This window comes from Natrix helvetica, assembly GCF_964273705.1.
Source record: "Natrix helvetica genome assembly, chromosome: 7".
Taxonomy (NCBI): Eukaryota; Metazoa; Chordata; class Lepidosauria; order Squamata; family Natricidae; genus Natrix; species Natrix helvetica.
This window is the reverse complement of record NC_138558.1, coordinates 27051511-27072798: the sequence shown is the minus strand read 5'-3', so window position 1 is coordinate 27072798 and position 21288 is coordinate 27051511. Positions and strand designations below refer to the sequence as shown.

General features: G+C 41.2%; 1 protein-coding gene across 5 annotated transcripts in view; it reads left to right on the top strand.

Moving 5' to 3' along the window:
• Positions 1 to 21288, top strand: part of TMEM131L (transmembrane 131 like) — a 92505-nt gene that overhangs the window by 8016 nt on the left and 63201 nt on the right. For all 5 annotated transcript variants that reach the window (XM_081959105.1, XM_081959104.1, XM_081959106.1 and 2 more), the window contains exon 3: positions 944 to 987. In XM_081959105.1, the coding sequence (XP_081815231.1) occupies positions 944 to 987 (44 nt within the window). The remainder of the gene's footprint in view (positions 1 to 943; positions 988 to 21288) is intronic.

The following is a 21288-nucleotide window of genomic DNA, read 5'->3' as shown; positions in this document are numbered from 1 at the left end:
AGCCAGCGATGTTCAAATGATGCTTTAGTTGTTTTGAGATTGCACCCAAAATGCCTGTTACTACTGATATTATCTTTGCTTGCTTTTGCCACGGTCATTCTATTTTCTATCTAGTCTTTGTATGTTGCTATCTTCTCCAGTTCTTTCTCTTCTCTTCTGCTGTCTCTTGGTAGTGCCTTGTCCACTATCCAGACTTTGTTGTCTTTTATATCAACAGTTGTTAAGTCTCTGGTGTTATTAGCGGATGCTTGTCTGTTTGAATTTTAAAGTCCCAGAGAAATTTAGCTTTTTCATTTTCTATGATTTTCTCTATTTTATGGTTCATCACATAGTAAGCCAGATGTTGAGACTGGATTTGGCATTTTTGTCTACCCATCAAGTCTTTTCCAAGAACCTAGAATGTGGATGTTTGATGGCATTACAGATATTGTTGCAGAATGGAAGCTATTCTGAGTTGTTGCCTTTTGCAATTGACTGGTGCTGAATTTGTCAAGGCTGATGACATTCAAGTGATGCTCCAGTTGTTTTGAGATTGAACGCAAGCCACATATTTCTATTGGTACTACCTGTGCTTGCTTTGGTCACAGTCATTCTAATTCTGTTTGCAGGTCTTTCTATTTTGCTATCTTCTCCAATCTTCTAGAATATCTTCTATTCTGCTGTTGCTCTCTATATTGTTATTGTTGTTGTTACTTATTTTGTTACCGTCGTCTTGTGTTACATGTCTGAAAATTTAGGCATTTACTTGAAAAAGTTTAAATTTTGCTAGTAACATTTTTTTCAAAAATTGGCATGCAAAAGTTAAAACATATTGTAGCGTAGTAGCTTAATTAACATGAAACATCACCGAGCAGTTACAATACTGGCTTTGCCAAAATAAAGTATATGTAGGAAATGCACGTATGTTGCTGAAAAGCTTTCTGGTGTTTTCTTTGTTTACTAGGCTGAATCAGAGGAAGACGTGGAGGAAGATCCCCAAGAGCAGAGGTAAGCAAAGTCAACTTCCAATAAGTGTTTGACCAATTGATCCAGCTAATCTTCAATTAACAGTTCTTTCTGGCAGTGACTACAGTAGTTAATTAGAAAAATTAGTAGTTTCAGTTAAGAAAATTCCCAGCTCTGCTGTGCAGCTATGGCAGATTCCCACTGAATTCATTCTGTGGCGTTCATCGCAATATCAGTGCAACTGATATTTTAATGTGTATTGCTTTTTTACTAGAGAAATGCAACACAACTATAGTATAATTTGACTTATAATAATAGCATCCATAATTGTCTTTAAAATCATTGACATGTTCTTATTCTTACTTATTTCTCTGAGAAATGTACTTTTTCAAAGAAACAATATTTTCAAGGGAGCAATATTTCTAAATGCAGTTCAATGCTGATCTTTTTTACCTTAGATGAATTTTATATAGAAATGTAATCTTACATAGGCATGGTTCTAGAAAAAATAATATAAGCCATCTTCTTGTTATAAAAATAACATTAACATTATTTCAGTATCCTTACTAACATTAGGGAAAAAATACTTTTACCATGTCTTTTGCAAATGGTTGAATCATCTCTACCACAGGTGATAATTCACTGCTCCCTCCACTTGTTCTTATTCTCAAGGAAAAGGAAGATTTTAGTATTATGCTTAGTTGTAAGTTGCTTCATTAACTTTCCAATCAAGTACAGATATCTATATGTTTGCTGATTAATGGACATACATATTTGAATTGTTCCCAATATACTGACAAATATAATGTTTTTTCTTTAATTAGATAGCATCCCTTTGTTGGATCTGATTACACTTGATTTTGTAACTACTACTGTATACTTGCATAACCTTAACCCGATCAAGTTAAATCTAGAAATCACCTTGAACTTTTAATAAATACTTTATTTTATTTACCAATGAATAGGAAAAGATTAATATATAGCAATTTTTAAAGTATTGATAAAATATCCATAATTTGGAACAGTATATAATATAGCATGTAATACCTGTTACTTTTAAAATTTAGATTAATTTTAAAAATAATTGGTGATGTAGAATTCTTGTTATATACTTTAGAATATCTTCGCCTTGTCTTTTTCAAATACTGTAAAATGAAGATGAGGAAATTTTGTATTTTATACAACAAATTATATCAGATTATTTTGTTCTATATGAAAGAGAATGGTTGAATGTATGAAAAAGATTCTGCGAAAGTTTTCCTTTCTAAAAATCCATAGGATTTAATTGAAGGTCAGAAAGCCATATTAGTGCTGATTGCTCTCAAAGTCATATATATCTTGCCTCCTCCAGCCCCTTATGTAAAATAAACACAGTGTTTTTGTAACTTATTTTAATTTTTTTAAACTCTTTTCATAAAATTGAAAAATAATTGAAAAAGCATAAATACACTTTTTGGTATATTTTGTAATACAAATACATTTCCCATTACTTTTCCTTAGCTTTTATTAGTTTCATAATGTTTCCTAGAAATGTTGTTTCATGTATTTGTTTTGTTATGCCTACTAGTTCAATTGCAAATTTGTGAAATGAAAAATTTTAAATTAAAAAAATATACTTAATATAATCCAGAAATAGACACGGTGCCTGGGGATCTTTCCCTATACGATACTCATTGTGTTGCATCGTAGTTGCTAAGAAGCACATATTAATATGCCAGGAATGTTTAGGGTCAGTTTTCTCTGCTTAGTCAACTTTGAGTAAAATTCAATATGCTTTTTTTAGTTCAGATGGGAAATCATTGATTGACTATAGAGAGATACAGAAATTCATAATTTTTAGAAGCATTTGCCATTGCTTGCATCCATATCTTTCATTATTGTGGACTTCTGTGCAATGAAGTCACAAGATGAATCTTACAATAATTGTTGCAATGATATTGCACATTTCAGGAAATGGGGAGATGTTTCAAGGGCTGTTAGGATGTGCTCTAGTTTTACGGAAGATGCTGTTCTGAAAACAATTCTTGTGCAAATGATGTGCTTTTAATAGATGTGAACCAGGCAGTATGTATAAAGACATTTGTGAGCTTAAGCTGCCATACTAAAGATGAACAGGTGTATAAGAAGGGTGGATAAAAAAAAGCCAGGAATTGTCTAAAACAGTGTTTCTCAACCTTGGAGGCTTGAAGATATATGGACTTCAACTCCCAGAATTCCCCCATTTACTTAGAGGAAATAGATAAGAAGAAACCAAGTTGTCAAGAAAAAATGTAACCTGAACCAGAGAAAAGAAGTTGGACCCTGAAGCTCCTGAACACCTGGGAACACCTTTTCCATCAGCGGCTATCAGATTTTTAAATGAACAAGGCAAGAGTAGCTTCCATTACTGTAAATTAACAAAGCAAGCACTCTGGGGGATGAAAAGGGTTCTGAAGCCTGCATGCTCTTTGCGTTGTCTTTGGATTCAGATTTGGCAGCTTCCATCCCTCTGGCAGATTGAGGATGGCAGCTTAGATTTAGATTTAGATTTATTAGATTTGTTAGCCGCTCCCTCTCCACAAAGGGACTCGGGGCGGCATACAATAAATAAAAAACACATATTATACAATTAAACATTACACGGAGGAGGTATAAAAATCACACAACAATCATTACAATACATAGAAATAATAAAATAGGTTAAAAATTAAAATACCCCACTAGAAAATTACAAGTTTAAAAGATTGCCAGGAGGATCAAAATGGAACTATGGTTGAGCCAGGCCGGCTAGTTGAAAAAGGTGGGTAGGGAAGGAAGTTGAGAAGGAAGTGGGTAGGTGTGGATCCAGGTGTGTGTGTGAGAGAGAGAGGGGGAGGAGGGAGAAGAACAAATTTACATTGTTATCAGTAAACTGTAACTTTAGATTCACTGGGTCTCTTGTGTATTCTTTTGGAGTGAATGAATGTCAGTGTTTGGTTGAAAGTGATTTGAGTGGCTGTTGATCAGTAACACTTATGGTCACTTACTCACAGCCCTGATCATCAGCCACTCAAATCACTTTCAACCAAACACTGTTGATGGGATATGTGCTTTTTTTTCAGGCTCATATTACCACACAGTATACTGCATACTTAGCAGATTTTCCCTTGAGGGATAAATTTTAGTCAAAGAAAAAGAAAAACACTGCTGAGAGGAAGAACCTGCACAGAAAAAAAAAGTTTGGCATTCTTTAAACTTGTATTGATTAAAAACAGGCAATGGAACTGTGATATTTAAAACATTCTTATGAAATTTGGTATAGATGCCTTTATTCATTTGCATTTCTGGCATTTAAAAAAAAACTTTCTGAGCATTTACACAATGGGTAGGAGGCCCACATGCCTCATACGCTGTCCCCAATAATGTGTGGCTCCTAGTGTTACCAGAAATTTCAACTTTATCACTGAATTTCAGCACTACCATTTGTCTGTAAGCTCCAAGAAGTGAAAGAAATTTACTTTTCTTTTTACCTACATTTCCATTTTTTCCTTCTGAATTTGTATAGGTTAAATAAATAACTAAATAAATCTAATGTGGAAGGATTCTTGCTGCATCTTGTGAATTCCTGGAAGAAGACAGAAATAATTAAAGTAATGACAAGTAGTCTTTGAGTTACAAATGTAATTCTGCCTGTCTATTCCATTTGTACCTCAAGGATTAGTGGGAGTGAATCTCGTACCTTGAATGAGATCACTCCCTGCTTTTGCCCACACATTCGCTAATTTAAGTGGGCATGAGGTATCTCAAGGTGAGGAAGGCCCCCAAGTCGTCCCCAACCCACTAAGACACCTCATGCTTCCCACTCCTTGCTGCACAGGGCTCACTTACCTTGCAAAGATCTGTCTCCCCTCAGCCGCAGTTTCTTTTGCTTTGAGGGAGAGAAGAGTCAGTGGAAGCTTCTGGGGGTGAAAAATGTTTGCTGCGCCTGTCTCATTCTCCTCCCCAACTCCTTTCCACCATCACCAGGACACTTTTCACCCAGACGCTTCATCTGTGTGCAAATGGGGCCTTTGAAAACAAAGGAATTCGCTCTCTTTTGAAACACCCCATAGGCGCCTATGAGGACTTTCAAAATGGAGGGATTTGCTCCATTTTGAAAGGCCTCAGGCATCTGTGGAGCATTTGGATGAGGGAATAAATGGGGAACTCATCAAATTTGCAGATGACACCAAGCTGGCAGGAATAGCCAACACTCCAGAAGATAGGTTTAAGATACAGAAGGATCTTGACAAACTTGAACATTGGGCACTATCTAATAAAATGAAATTCAATGGTGAAAAGAGTAAGGTTCTACATTTAGGCAACAAAAACAGAATGCACAGGTACAGTATAGGTGGTACCTTGCTCAATAGTAGTAACTGTGAGAGGGATCTTGGAGTCCTAGTGGACAACCATTTAAATATGAGCCAGCAGTGTGCAGCAGCTGCCAAAAACATAGCTGCCAAAAACACAGTTCTAGGCTACATAAACAGAGGGATAGAATCAAGATCACATGACCCACTTTATAATCCCTTGGTAAGGCGACACTTGGAATACTGCATTCAGTCTTGATCGCCATGATGTAGAAAAGATGTGGAGACTCTAGAAAGAGTGCAGAGAAGAGCAACAAAGATGATTAGGGAACTGGAGACTAAAACATATGAAGAACGGTTGCAGGAACTGGGTATGTCTAATTTAATGAAAAGAAGGACATGGGGAGACATGATAGCAGTGTTCCAATATCTCAGGGGTTGCCACAAAGAAGAGGGAGTCAAACTATTTTCCAAGGCATCTGAGTGTAGAACAAGAAGCAATGGGTGGAAACTAATCAAGGAGAGAAGCAACTTAGAACTGAGGAGAAATTTCCTGACAGTGAGAACAATTAATCAGTGGAGCAGCTTGCCTCCAGAAGTTGTGAATGCCCCAACACTGGAAGTCTTTAAGAAGATGTTGGATAGCCATTTGTCTGAAACGGTAAAGGGCAGTGATGGCAAACCTTTTTGGCATCACGTGCCAAAAGCGGGGGGAGGGCAGGGGGTTCATGGGCATGCGTGCCACACCCATAATCCTATGCGTGCAGATCCCCATTCGCATATGCATGCAACTACCACCCCTACGCATGCACGTGTGACCCCCGCCCTCACCCCTAGTTTTGGTGCATGGTGGTCATGTTTTTTCACCCTTCCCAGGTTGCAGAGGATTTCTAGGAGCCTGGGAAGGGTGAAAATGCCCTCCTATTCCCCTGGAGGCTTCCAGCACCTTCCACTCACACCTGCAGGACCTGCCGTTCCGTCACCTTCAGAGGCAATGGAGGCAACTGCTACTCTTGGTGGGGCAGCCGTGTCCATGCGGTCCTGGCCTGAAGCCTCATGAACCTCCCACCCAGCTAACCGTGGCTCACCTGCACTGGGAAGCACCTGGTAGCACCGAAGGTCTCCCTGGTAGCGGTTGCGGGTGCAATGCCCCCGATGCCCAGCGCCTTTCACCGGTGCAGAAAGGGTGTGTAGTGGGGAAACAAGTTCCCCAGGGAGGGGGGAATGAGAGAGATCGGCCCAGGGTGTGTGCATGTGTTTCCCCTGTTTGACATGGGAGCAGCGCTGGGAGGAGGCGCTTCACCGGCTGTTTTCATTGTGAAGGAGGAAATCTCCCTCCATGGACTTGAGGGGATTCTGCTATTGTATATTGTATTTCAAAATGAAACAAATTCCTCAGTTTTCAAATGCCTCATAGGCATCTATAGGGTGTTTCAAAAGGGAGTGAATCCCTCTGTTTTCAAAGGCCTCATAGGCATCTACAGAGCATTTCCAAATCATTTTCAAAGGCCTCATAGGTGCCTAAGAAGCATTTCAAAACTGAGGGATTTGCTCAATTTCCAAAGGCCTCAAAGGCATCTATGAGTGTTTCAAAAGGGAGCGAATCCTTCCGTGAAGCTTCCAGTCTCCGTCAGGTCTCCATCTAGGCAAAAAGGGTCCTGGTGGTAATGGAAAAGAGTTGGGGAGGAACAGGAGACAGGCTCCACAAACACTTTTCACAACGAGAATGAAAGTTTCTGGGGTTCATGATCTTGTGAGAGTTCAGGCACCCAGTCTCTGCAAAATAGGATGGGTGCCTGAATTCACATGATATTATGGCACCCAGGAGCTTCCATCAAGTCGTCTCTCCTTCAAAAGCAAAGAAACTGGCAGAGAAGAGACAGATCTTGTAAGGTAAGTGATTCTGGCACAGCAGAATGCAAGGGGGAAGAAGTGGGGAATGGGAGCAGGGGAATGGGAATGTTGCAGATCTCTGCAGTTGTAAGGGTGAACAACTGCCGTGGTGCTTCAACATTCATAATTTTTGGACTTACTCATAAATACTAGGGGCTGCTTATCTCACAACTTCAAACAGGTGCTAAATGAACACTCGAACCTGGGGATTAATTGTAGTTGCTGTTTCAAAGAATTTCAAAACACATTGAAAGGTCAAAAAGTTTACAAATTCTAGGATGAGTCTGGAAAAATGCATGCTCCAATAATTACTTCATTTCAAATATTTTTTGATGAACTACAAGAAAGGGCTGAAGGAAAAGGGACAAATTATTGGAATGGCATTAGGCAAAGATGCCGAACAGTGGAATTCAACTTAAAATGCTTTAATTCTTGTGTCACTGCATGAACGATTTAGGAAGTCCTTTCAGAAAAATCCTTTTACAAAAAGGATTTGTTGAAAATAATTCCAAATTGCATGAGTTGACTACAACCACAACTGGCACTCAAATTTCTGTTGCTAAGCAAGACAGTTTTTAAGTGAGACGCAACCATTTTGCAACCTTTTTTTGCTGTTTTGTTAAATAAATCACTACAGTTGTTAATTGAATCGCACGGTTGGTAAGGGAATCCTGCTTCACCCATTGGCTTTGCCTGTCAGAAGTCATCTTGGAAGGTTGAAAATGGTGATCACATGACTACAGAATGTTTCAACCATCGTAAACCCATGCCAATTGTCAAATTTTAATCACGTGATCTTGGGAATGCAGTAACAATCGTCAGCTCAAATACTGATCATAAGTCCCTTTTTTCACTGCCTTTATAACTGGTCACTAAATGAATGGATACAAGTTGATTACCTTGAAGAATAGCACACATTTATCTTTCCTCCATGTTTAATTGTACTTCATTTCCCCATTGCTCTGCTCACTGTAAAGGCATGGTACAGAGAGAGGAGGCTTGTTGGGAAAAGAAAAAAAGAAAAACAGCAGAGCATTCTGGCATTAGCAAACTTCCAATTCTTGATTTAGACCAGGGGGGTGGCAACCAATATTTTATGAATATTTATCTTGGATTGTTGGCAAGCTTCAAATTAAAGCACAGTATTTATATTCATGGATCCAATTAAGCACCTTCGGGAAATAAGCCAAGAAAAAAAAAAGTGAACTGAGGAAATACCAAATATTCTTGTGAGGAAATATTAGAGCGCAATGTCACTGAATACATTTTGGTTAAATGTTTTGTCGTGGCCTTATCTACGGTGGCAATCACTTTTAGACCATTTTAAAAAAAACAAAAGGTTGCTTTATGCATGTCAAATTAAGAATAATTATCATAGTATGTCTAAAATGTCATATAAAATATGAGCAGGTTCAGAGTATGTCTTTGCTTTAAATTAATATTCAGAAATGAGCCACGGTGGCTCAGTGGTTAGAGTACTGCAGGCTACTTCTGCTGATCACTGGCTGCCAGCAGTTTGGCAGACTGAATCTCACCAGGCTCAAGGTTGACTCAGCCTTCCATCTGGTAAAATGAGGACCGAGATTGTTGGGGGCAATATGCTGAGTCTGTAAACTGCTTAGAGGGGGGTGCAAAGCAGTATGAAGCAGTATATAAGTCTAAGTGCTATTGCTATTGCTAAAATGTCCTCCAAATAAAAACTAAGGCAGCTAGATATAACAAAATAGAGTTGGAAGTGACTTTGGAGGTCTTCTAGTCCAACCCCCCTGCCTAGGCAGGAAACCCTCTTCTTAAAAACATCCTGTTGGAGCACCCACAACTTCTGGAGACAAGTCATTCCACTAATTAATTGTTCTAACTGTCAGGAAATTTATCCTTATTGGAGTCTCCAGTGCAATTTGAAGTTAATAAGCACTTATATTATAGACCTAATCGTTCATGAACTATTAAAAGTTTATGAAACTAAGATTGGACCAAGATCAAGGCAAGTAATGTCCTGGGAAATCTCAAAGAACCCTGGGTTAAAGTCTGAGGAACTAAGCAGCTTTCTCACAATGGCCAATGTCAGTGTTCATGAAGAACACTGAACAGCCCTGGTATGCAAGACAGAATTGCAAGGAAAAAGACACTATCCAAAAAAAAAAGTACTGCTGACAATTTTCAGTTTGCAAAAGATCATGTGGATAAATCAGAATGCTATTAGAAGAATGTTCTTTGGATGGATGAGTCCAAAATAGAAATTTTTGGCTTCAATGAAAAATGTTATGTGGGGTAAAAGGAAACCACTACATGAGAATCTTATCTCATATGTTAAACGTGGTGGCCCATCCTATGCCATGAAAGCAGTCAGAAGTGGAGATGGGCACAGGCCAGAAGCTTGCGTTCTCTGTGACTGTCCAGCTTATGGGATTCCTTACTCCCTGATGTAAAGATAGCCTCTCCTCCCTTTGAACATTTAGAAGAAAATGAACATAGTTTTTCTATTTCTGGGTTTTCAGAACGTTTTAGAAATGTTAGCATCCAATTCTACTTAGGTTTATTGCTTTTCATTTTTTAAAATGGTATTAGGGGTTCTTTAAGTATATGAGTTTCCTAGAACCTAACGATTGGGATAGAAAACATGTAAGCTCAGTAAGTATATTTTAAAAAATAGCAAGTGGGATACCAATGTAAGTAAGAGCTAATGGTAAAATACAAATTGTTTCTGCTAATTGATTCATTTGGATGGATGGTTCATTTTGTAGTTCTGTGTTAAGATGATTTTGGCTTTGTTTTCGTTTTGAAATGAAATTTGGCTTTGAACAAAATAGGACTACACATCTATTCTCCCCGTGCATAATATTGATGTGTTTTTTGTATCACTTAGTTTGTCAGCCCGTCATTCTTCTTTTGAGTTACTCTGATTCTCTTAAGTTTCTTTTACTCTTTTCTCCAATTGTCTTTTTTCCCCAGTTTCACCTTTTGGAGCATTGTGAACTTTGGTTTCAGTTCAATTTGAAGATTCAAATGTAGGGCACTTCTGTAAAAGTAAGAATCTATTGAAACTGGATGGGTAGTGAATCATAAAAAGAAAATATTGAGAAGTCTTGGTGAGGCCTACATCTGATTCTTTCAGAGTTGGGGTGACACTGGTTTCATTTTGATAGTAGTGATAAGCAAGTATTCCCTAGTAAGAGTTTTACTAGGTTTTGGGGGCTGTGTAGGGTTAAAAAAAAAAAAAGTAAAGGTTTCCTTTGCCAGTTCTGTTTAACTCAAGGGGGCAGTGTTGATTTCCACAAAAAGCCAGTGTTGTCCAAAGACGCATTTGTGGTCATGTGTCCAACATGACTATGCGCTGAAGATGCATGGAACACTGTTTCCTTCCCACCAGTTGGTACATATTTATCTAATTGCATTTACATGCTTTCGAAATGCTAGATTGGCAGGAGCTGGGGCAAAAAATGGGAGCTCATTCCATCACATGGTACTTAGATCTTGCACTGCTATCTTTCAGGTCAACAAGCCCAGCATCTTAACTGGCTGGCTGCCGCACATGGTGAATAATGGTCCAGGAAAAATATTAAATTAAAATTTACATTAAATTAAGATTATAGAAAGAAAATATCATTGCTGTTCATTCCTATATTAAAGAATGTTCGTGTTCTACTATGTTAAAAATTGCACTTTGGCAAATAGTTTATTCTCAATTTGATTTTTTAAAATTTTCATTGTTTTAACCCCATTCTTTGTAACAATCAATATTACATGGATATCTGGTAATATTTTTTTAACCATATATTCACAAAATGCTGACTATAAAAGGAAGCACGATAAAGAAGTGAAAAGACTCAAAATCAGGACAAACATAATTATTTTTTTTTAAAAAGCATTTGAAAATTAGAACCAGTTTGGTCTAGTGGTTAAGGCACCAAGCTTTATTTGGTTAATTATGGACATTAAGCCCATGGAGAAATAAAATGGAAATTTCTGCATTAAAAAATTAGTCCAGAATCCCAGGTTTTTCTGGCAATCTATCAAAATACTAACCAGGCCTGGCTCTGCTTAGTTCATAGAGTTAACCCTTAGTTAACTAGGTGCTTCCATCTACCGCCCCTAATTTGTGATGCAAACTTTTAAATATCAGAACTGCTATCCACAGAGCTGTTTAACTTTTAAATTTCAATAATTCAAAAGTGGAGGTGAAGTTTGAGTAAAAGTATCCTTCAGTTAAGGATTCTTTAAAAATGGTGTTAAAAATGTTCAGGTAGTACTATTTTCACACTTTCAAAACTGTTAATCTAAAGGAAGATGCATGCTTATTCTCCAATGTTTGCTACAGTGCAAAATTACAAATATTCAGTTAATTTGATCTGTTGCACTATTTTTCCAGTCACCTCCAATCTTTGGATTTGGTAGCTTGAAATATTGGCTACTAAAGTGCAGAATATCTGATAGGTGCTAGGTTAAAAAAGATTGTCCTGTCCAGTTTCGCTACCTTGTATTGTTTTAGGGGGAGAGAGTACATTCTTTTGCCTTCCTTCTGCATGAAAAATAAGTACAGGGTAGTCCTTGACTTACAACTGTTCCCTTAGTGACTGTTCAAAATTACAACAGCACTGAAAAAAGTGACTTGTCATAATTTTTCACACTTATGACCATTGCAGCATCCCCATGGTCACGTAATCAAAATCCGGATGCTTGGCAAGTGGTTCACAACTATCGTCATAAGTCTAAAACTCCCCGTATCCATCATGATTTTGTAGTAACAGAAACTATTGGTATACAACCCTTCCCAGGGATTCAGCAGATGATTCATGGAAAAGGAACAGAGTGCAGCAGTTGAATATATGTAGCAGAGATCTATCATAAACGTAAGCAGGCTTTTACAAATTCACTAGCCAAATAACTTGGGACAAAAAAAAAGAGAGGGAAATGTGTCTTGCTGTGCCAGAACACTCAGTATTTTAAGAGGATATTTTAAGAGCAAAATTAGACTTCCAGAGCTCTTTTGGGAATGTCGTGCTGTCATTTGGTTAGTTGGTGGAAGGCTGCACCATATTTGGTGTTCTGATGTTCAGTATTATTTTTAGTTTTCTTCGTCTCTAGATCTGTTGCCCTATGCAGTATCTGCATTATACCCTTTACTTTATGGAGATGTTTCTCAGTTTAAGATATTCCTTCAAAATACTTTCCAGTTGCTGTTGACTTCATTCCAATATTGGTAGATATTTAGAAGAACAAATGGAAATTTTGATTAGTATATCTGCTGACAAGACAATTTCCAAATGTCCTTTTATTTTACCTGTAATGCTGGCTTCCTTCATATTTGATCTCAAACGGTCTTTCTTTTACCCTCAGCTTCATTTATTTTTCCCAACTGTTCTTCAAAGATAATGCAAAAAAAAAAACAATTTAGAGAGGGCAGAATTTTAAAAAATGCTGACATAACCTTATTTGCTAAATAAATTGTTTGATGTAAAAGACCCTTCCCCATATATCAGGGGTGTCCAAACTTGGGAACTTTAAGACTTGTGGACTTCAACTCCCAGAATTCCACAGCCAGCCATGCTGGCTGTGGAATTCTGGGAGTTGAAGTCCACAAGTCTTAAAGTTCCCAAGTTTGGACACCCCTGCCATATATTTTAGCATCCTTCTATTAAATAAACCCTGAAATAATTTGTCCATCTTTAGAAATGGACAAATTTGTCAATGTTATTTTCTCTCGGTTCCCAATATCTAATTTTTATATCCCAAAACTGAACAAGTTAAGTTTTCATTTTTATTTTTTAGAAAGCACCAAACCATATATATAGGGTCATGCATATTTCTGCTAATATAACAAATTCATTATCTGTTTTTTCTCCTACTTTAGATGCATTTGTTGGATGTAGAGCTTTTAAATATGGACAAAGAGCAATTGTTTTCTGGTTGCTGTATACATTTTGGAAATTTGTATCAAGTTATACGTTTTTTAAAAATCTTCCAATCCCCCACTAACTTTAAGGGGTCTTTGGGGAAGCCCTCCTGGCAAGCAAGCCTTCTACACCTTGAGGGATTTCAGAGTCAACTGAAGGACAGATAGTCCATATCTAAATTTCTGTCAGCATTGACTCTGAAAGGAGCAGAGAAGAACAATAAAGCTGGAGGCTGAAACATATGGATAGATGGTTACAGGAACTAGGTATGTCTAATTTAATGAAGATAAAGACTAGGGGTGACACGATAGCAGTCTTCTAGTGTTTGACGGACTGTTAAAAAAAAGAGGGGGAAAACCTATTCTCCACATGAGGGCAAGGCAAGATGTAACAGATGGAAACTTATCCAACCTGGAATTTAGGAGACATTTCCTGATAGTGAGAACAATTAATCCGTGGAATGTCTTGTCTTCAGAAGCTTTGGGTGCTCCGACATTGGAGGCTTTTAAGAAAAAAGCGGACAGCTGTTTGTCCAGAATGGTATAGAGTTCGACTAGAAGACCTCCACGGTTCCATCTTAACATTCTGTATTCTGAACTGAAGTTCTTCATTTTCTATGTGCTAATTAAGATATTTTATAGTTTATTTATTTTATTTACTGAGCGCTTATAGACCGCCCCCTCTCCCGAAAGGGACTCGGGGCGGTGTACAGTCCATATCAGAAATACATCATAAAAATAACTATAAAATTAAACAATAAAAAATTATTAAATAGATAAATAGATACGAAGGAGGATAAAAAGGTTTAAAAGAACTGTACTGCTGTGTAAATAGTTTAAAACCCCTACAAATATCCCATAAAATTGAATTTAGAAACAATTCCCCTAAAATACCAGTTGAATATGTTTGCCAGGAGGTAGCAGTTATGATTATGCCAGGCCAGCTAATCGGAACAGGTGTGTCTTCAATTTTTGTCGGAAGGAGCGGAAGTCGGTGGTGGTTCTAATGTCGGGGGGGAGGTCATTCCAGAGGGTCGGGCCCATCACAGAGAAGGCCCTACTCCTTGGCGCCACCTGTTGGCATTGCCTAGTGGACAGCACTAGGAGAAGTCCCTCCCTGTGAGAGCGAATTGGCCGCAGGGATGTATGTGGAGAGATGCGATCCCGCAGGTAGCTAGGTCCTGTGCCATGGAGCGCTTTAAAGATGGTGATCAAAACCTTGAAACGCACCCGAAAAACCACAGGCAGCCAGTGCAGCTCGCGCAGGAGAGGTGTTACGTGGGAGTACCTAGTACTCTCCATGACAGCCCGCGCGGCTGCGTTCTGGACTAGCTGCAGTCTTCAGGCGCGTCCCAAGGGAAGCCCCATGTAGAGAGCATTGCAGTAGTCCAGGCGAGACGTCACCAGTGCATGAGTGACCGTGCGTAAGGCATCCCGGTCCAGAAGGGGGCGCAATTGGTGCACCAGGCGAACCTGGTGGAACGCCCCCCTTGCCACGGCTGCCACATGGTCATCCATTGACAGCCGGGCATCTAGGAGGATGCCCAAATTGCGCGCCCATTCCACAGGGGGCAATTGTTCGCCCCCTATGGCCAGTGATGGGGTCAGCTGGCTGAACCGAGGTGCCGGTAGCCACAGCCACTCAGTCTTGGAGGGGTTGAGTTTGAGTCTGTTGTCCCTCATCCAGACCCCGACGGCTTCCAGACATCGGGACATCACTTCGACAGCCTCGTTGGGGTGGTTTGGGGTTGAGATGTACAGCTGAGTATCATCAGCGTACAGATGATATTCAACCCCAAAACCACGGATGATCTCTCCCAGTGGCTTCACATATGCGTTGAACAGGAGGGGCGAGAGGACCGACCCCTGCGGCACCCCACAAGTGAGTGGCCTCAGGGTCGACCTCTGCCCCCCTGTCAACACACATTGCATCCGGTCGGAGAGGTAGGAGCCGAACCACCACAAAACGGTGCCTCCGACTCCCATCCCCTCCAGCCGGCGCAATAGGATACCATGGTCGATGGTATCAAAAGCCGCTGAGAGGTCTAATAGGACCAGGATAGAGGAACAACCTCTATCTCTTGCCCTCCAGAGATCATCAACCAACGCGACCAAGGCTGTCTCTGTGCTGTGCCCGGGTCGGAAGCCGGACTGGCGTGGGTCTAGATATTCGGATTTGTCAAGGTGTCGCGGAAATTGCTGTGCCACCACATTCTCAACAACCTTCGCTAGAAAGGGAAGGTTGGAGACTGGACGATAATTAGCTAGCTCCGTTGGGTCAAGTGAAGGCCTCTTGAGTAAGGGCCTTACCACTGCCTCTTTCAAGGCCGTTGGTAAGGATCCCTCACCCAATGAGGCGTTCACCAGGCCCAGAAGCCAGCCTCGTGTCACCTCCCAGGATGCCAGTACCAGCCAGGAGGGACACGGGTCCATTGAACATGTGGTGGGTCGCAGCCGTCCACGCAACCTGTCCAAATCCTCGGGGGCAACATAGTCAAACTCCTCCCAGAATGGTCTCACAAGACTCACTGTTGATGGCCCGTCTGGTCCACTGGAGGGGGCCCATCCGCTCTGGATCTGAGCGACTTTGTCCTGCAGATATTCCCCAAACTCCTCTGCTCTTCCCTGCAAGGGTGCCCCCCGCGTCCTCTGCGACACGAGGGAGCGGGTCACCCTAAACAGGGCGGCAGGGTGGTTATCCGCGGATGCAATAAGAGCGGCACAATGTCTACGTTTGGCCGCTCTCAATGCCACAAGGTAGGTCCGTAAATAGGCTCTTACCTGTGTTTGATCAGACTCGGAGCGTGAGGACCTCCACCTGCTCTCTAGACGTCTCCTATGGCGCTTCATCACCCTCAACTCCTCGGTATACCAAGGAGCTCGGGTGGGTCGCTGCCGTAGGAGAGGTCGCAAAGGCGCAACCCGATCCAAGGCCCCAGCCGTCGCCCTATTCCAGGCGGCCACTAGGTCCTCCGACTGAGTGCGGGTCAGGGCTACAGGTAGTGGCCCCAAGCTCCATCTGGAACCTATCCGGTTCCATCAGGTGCTTGGGGCGGTACCAGCTTGGACAGTCTGGCTCCGCCTCCTCGCGGTGGAGGGTAGTGCCAGGGAAGTCCAGCCGGAGACATGAGTGATCTGACCATGACAGGGGAGTAACAACTAAATCCCCTATTCCCAGATCACTCGTCCACTGCTCATATACAAAAACAAGGTCCAGTGTGTGGCCACCTTTGTGTGTGGGGCCCTGAATTAATTGGGTCAGGCCCATGGCTGTCATGGAAGCCATGAACTCCCGAGCCACCTCAGATGCTGCTCCCATCGACGGCAGGTTGAAATCCCCCATAACCAAAAGCTTGGGGATCTCAACCGCCATCTCTGAGATCAGCTCGAGGAGCTTGGGCAGGGCCGCTGATGTATAGCGAGGAGCCAAGTATACAATCAGCAGACCCCACTGCCTCCCTGGGCCCCATTTCACACCTAGGGACTCACACCCGGGTATCTGAGGAACAGTGAACTCCCTCGGCTCTAGACAATCCCGTATAACTACCGCCACCCCACAACCCTTACCCAGGGCCCGAGGCTGATGGAATGCACGGAAACCCGGTGGGCACATTTCCACGAGGGGTAAACCACCCTCGTGGCCCAACCAGGTCTCCGTTATCCCTGCAAGGTCCAGCTCCCCCTCAGAGATCAACTCACTAATGAGGGGGGCCTTGTTGGTCACGGACCTTGCATTGCAAAGCATCAGCCGCAGGCCCTGGCTCTGTAGTTCCTGACCACCTAGACTGCAGGGGTTGGTACAAACGACCAGGCATAGCCAGCAGCCACGGTCTCCCAACCGACCTTGTGATCTTCTCTTGTCCTTGCATCCCCCCTCCCCACGACCATTGTAATAAAACAACCCTCTTCAGGAATAGCTTGTTCCCTCTCCCCCCCCACCGCGCTCACTTCCCTCCTGGACTCACCTGTTCGTCTGGCACTGGCTTCCCTCCCGGCCTGGTTGACCCACCCCCCCTCCCTGGAACCCCCTAAAAACAATACAAAACATTTAGATAAAAATCCCCTCAGCTTCCGTTTCTTCCACCTCTCGGGGTTCACAAACCCGTCATCAAGGCAGGCCCTTGAGAGAGCCAAGGGCCATGCCTGCGAGAGAGGGGCCTCCCACAGGCGGAGCAGGTCTGACCTCGAGTAAATTGTTAGATTGTTAAAAACCCAGTAGGGTAAGGGTGCTGGTAATGAAAAGTTAAAAGCCGGCGGGTTAGAGTCTCAATGGGAAGCTGGAGGCTTCAATGTCCAGAAAGTACTTGGAAAAGGGGGGGGGGGGAAATGATCGAATATCCCCAAATGGTGAAGGAAGGCAGAGATGACAGAAAAGTGGGAGACAGTCCAAGGTGGTTCCAGATGGGTGTGGGTTCCTTAATGGGTGGGGGGGGGCATTCTTGGCCCAGTTGTTCTTGGCCCAGTTGTTCTTGGCCCAGGCAGCCGCTCAGGCCTATTCATAGCCCTGGAACAGGGCCTCCAGTGGCCTCTGAAATTCCAGGCCACCCCCAACCGTTGTTTCAGATCTTCGCCCTCACTCCTGGTTCCCAGCCAAAGCGCCCGGTGGGCACACTCACCTTGGCCCCCATCCGGCGCCCCAACGTTCTCCACGGTTTAGGGTAAAGTTCTCAAAAAATTCTTCAAGTTCGAAATAACCATTCGGCCTCCTCTGCTAGCGCAGGCAGGGCCTGGGAGCAGCTAGGATTCGGCAAAATACCAAAGAGGAGTCCCTGGCTGCGGCTCCTTCCACTCGTCCATCGCCACAGCCGTCTCCCTTTGCCCCTCCCGGCTGCCTCCCAGCCTTATTCACCTCTCCGGTGCCTCGTTGTTCCTCGCTGTTCTCTGCGATGCCTTTTGTCTTTTTTGTTTGCCTTTTTTTCCGCCGCCCGCGCAGTCTCACGCCGCGCTGCGCCGCCGCCATTGCTTCACAGCTTTCTCCCCAGCCGCTTACAGCCCTCCGCTTCTTCTTTCCCTCCGATCTCCTCCGACCACCCTGGCGGGCCAAAACGAGCCCAAAACCAACCAGGGTGGTCTGGCTGTCCAACTCTCGGCCCTCCGATGATATGAGGGCCGGCAGCAATCCCCTACCCGGTCGGGAGCTCCATGGTGTTCTTAGGAGCTCAGGAAGGCGACCGCCATCGCCGGAAGCTCCTCCTCCTCCTCCTCTATATTGGTTCAGTTATATATGTTTGAAATCTCTTGTCATTCAATTGTATTACATTTTGTCATAAGCCTTAAGTTTATTACAATATAACCACTATTTTTTATTTTACTTGTCTTGTGTTTTTTATTTTCAGGACCATTGATTGTTCATGTGGCTGCTTAAAATTAAAAAAAAGAATTTTTACATTGTCTTATTTCCTTATTTAAGGAAGTAATTTTAATTATACTTTGCCATGATTTGAAATACGTATTTTCTTAAGCAATATTTAACATGAACCATAGTATATGAGATGTTTGGTTCAAATAGCAAGTCAAGATTAGATCTCTGTGCACTTGTGGAAGATGTATGGGTTGAAGTTTTGGTAAAACAGAAACTAAGTTTATATAGCATGTAGTTTTGTGATTAAAAGTTATATTTCATATTCTAATTTTAGAAGCAATAAAGATTGTTGATAAAAAATGAACAGAAAAATGAACAGAATTGATAGGCAGAATAATATTTAAATAAATTAAACAAAAATAAATCAGTTAAATAAAATATTTAGTGTCAGCCTTCTGTTGCATTCGTGGTCTGCAAAATTGCAGTACTACATTTTCAGTTTCATCCAAAACTTCATTTTGGATTTTAGATCTTGCTTAGTCTACTAAGACAAGAAAAGATTAACATCAAGTGTCACTTTTAAAATATGTGCCATCTTGAATAACACTGGGTTGAAATGCTTTACAATACTGTATTGTTTGCTATTTTCAAAATCTGTTCAAGACAAGTAGCAATAGACTGGATTTGAAAGACTTGTGGTTGACCAACTCTTTGACCCATGACATACATATTTTGTTGCCATTAACTACTGTTCTTCAGTGCCAGTTTTATTTCTGTTGCAGTGTTTCCATTTATAAATTTTTCCCTTACCCTTTTTTCTATAGTCTAAGAGTTTCTGATCAGAAGGATTACTCTTTGTAATCCACTTCTTGCCAAATTAATTTGAGTTTTTATCTATCTATAAATTCTGTTTAAGATGTAGTTGACTTTAAACTTATAAAATGACATATTTGCGTAGAAGTACTGGTTTTATATTAGATGGATTAGAGCAGGGGTGTCAAACTCAAGGCCTGCAGACTGGATCCGGCCCACAGGGTGCTTAGAACTGGCCTGCGGGGCTGCCCTGGAAACAGCGAAGGACCAGCTCGCAGTGTCTCTGCCAAAGAAAACAGAGTTTGAAGGAACTGCACGCATCCCCCCTGAGCTCCATTTTCACTGTGAGAGAGTGGCAGGAGGCTTTTGCAGCCCAAAATGGAGTTCGGGAGCCTGTTTTCACTGGCAGAGTGCTCGGGCCACCACAGATGCCCCCTACATGAGTGATGTCAACCTGGCCACGGCCACCCTGGGTACGGTTACCTTGGCCCCAGAGGTCAAATACAACCTTGATGGCAGCCCTCAATAAAATCGAGTTTGACTTTGGATTAGAGGATTGTTAAACTCTTTCCTATGTATGTATATACATATATGCCCATCAGTCAAATGTATGACATAACAAATATCACAAGAATGTTTATAGTTACTTACTTCTCTATACATGGTTATTCTGCTTACAAGTAAGGCCATATCAATCATGGTTTGTTAAACCAAGCTTCTTATGAAAGACAAAAAGTTTTGAGCTGCTTTTACCTAGAAGAATAGTGAAAAATGCTGGTTAATGATTTTATAGTTTTATTTTTTCTGAATGAAAGATACAATTCTGAATTGTATGGCTAGTTGTGTGATGATAGCCCGTTAACTGTATTCAATTCTAGTGGGGACTGTAAGTTTGTACATGTTTTTCATAAAGTTAGAGGGCATACTTACATGGATTTCTCCAAATGGCAATTATACTCCAGAACACATTTTCTTTTGCTCCTATTTTTAAATAAGCATATTTTGAGAGAGTACCATATTGCTTTTCAACCTGCAGTTTACTTAAACTAATTTTATGTAGCAGACCATAGTTGTAACATAATATCATTTTAAAAATATTCAATATATTCATTCAGTTCTGTGATTAGACTTGAACTATTCAGGTTATTTACATTGACAGATCCTTTATATAATTGCAAAATCTAGTTTACATTGTTTATTTAAGACTAGGAATTGGATTGTATTAATGTATAATGTATATATAACCTATATATATGTGGCCGGTTGTAATGACATTTTACTTCCTATTGCTTCAAATTGCATTTCCTTCTTCCCTTCTTTAATTGCATTTCCCCCCTTTATAACAGAGATATCCTCAGTGTGCATAGAAAAGGGCCAAACTCTTTTTTTTCTTTAAAAGTTACCCTTTTATTTGGAGAGTATTTATGACTATTTGGATCTAGATCAGGGGTGTCCAAACTTGGGAACTTTAAGACTTGTGGACTTCAACTCCCAGAATTCCCCAGCCAGCATGGCTGGCTGGGGAATTCTGAGAATTGAAGTCCACAAGTCTTAAAGTTCCCAAGTTTGGACACCCCTGATCTAGATTATCCCTGGTCATTCCATGGGGATACATCTGTGTATTAAAAACATAAGCCAAGGTTAAGCTGGATTTGCATATACAATCTCCTTTGGGATAAAAGCTGCCAATGCAGATTGCATGGACTTTTAACCTAAGTGCTTATAGATAAGAAGTTCAGTATATAAAATATCAAGTCAGAGAATGGAGCAAAGAGCTGGCTTCATGCTAATAACCCCTTACAACATGCACATGCTAATAAAAGGTATTCTTGAAATTTTATTTTTAAAAGCCTGTTAAAATTCTATCCGCAGTTAACTTGTTTATGTGTGTGTGTGTAAAGTATATTGTTAGTATATTTTAATGGATTTCATATTTAGATTTGTTTATGTAATAAGTTTATTTTGTCCATAATTTTGGGATGCTAATAATCTCACGCCAGTGATGGTTTTCCCTTTGGATCGACTGGCTGTTCTTATGACCTGGACAGCTGATGACTTAGGGGCAGCTCCAGTTGTGGCAGAATATTAATTTTATAATTTCATTTCAACTTCATTCCTCTAAATGGAAGTAA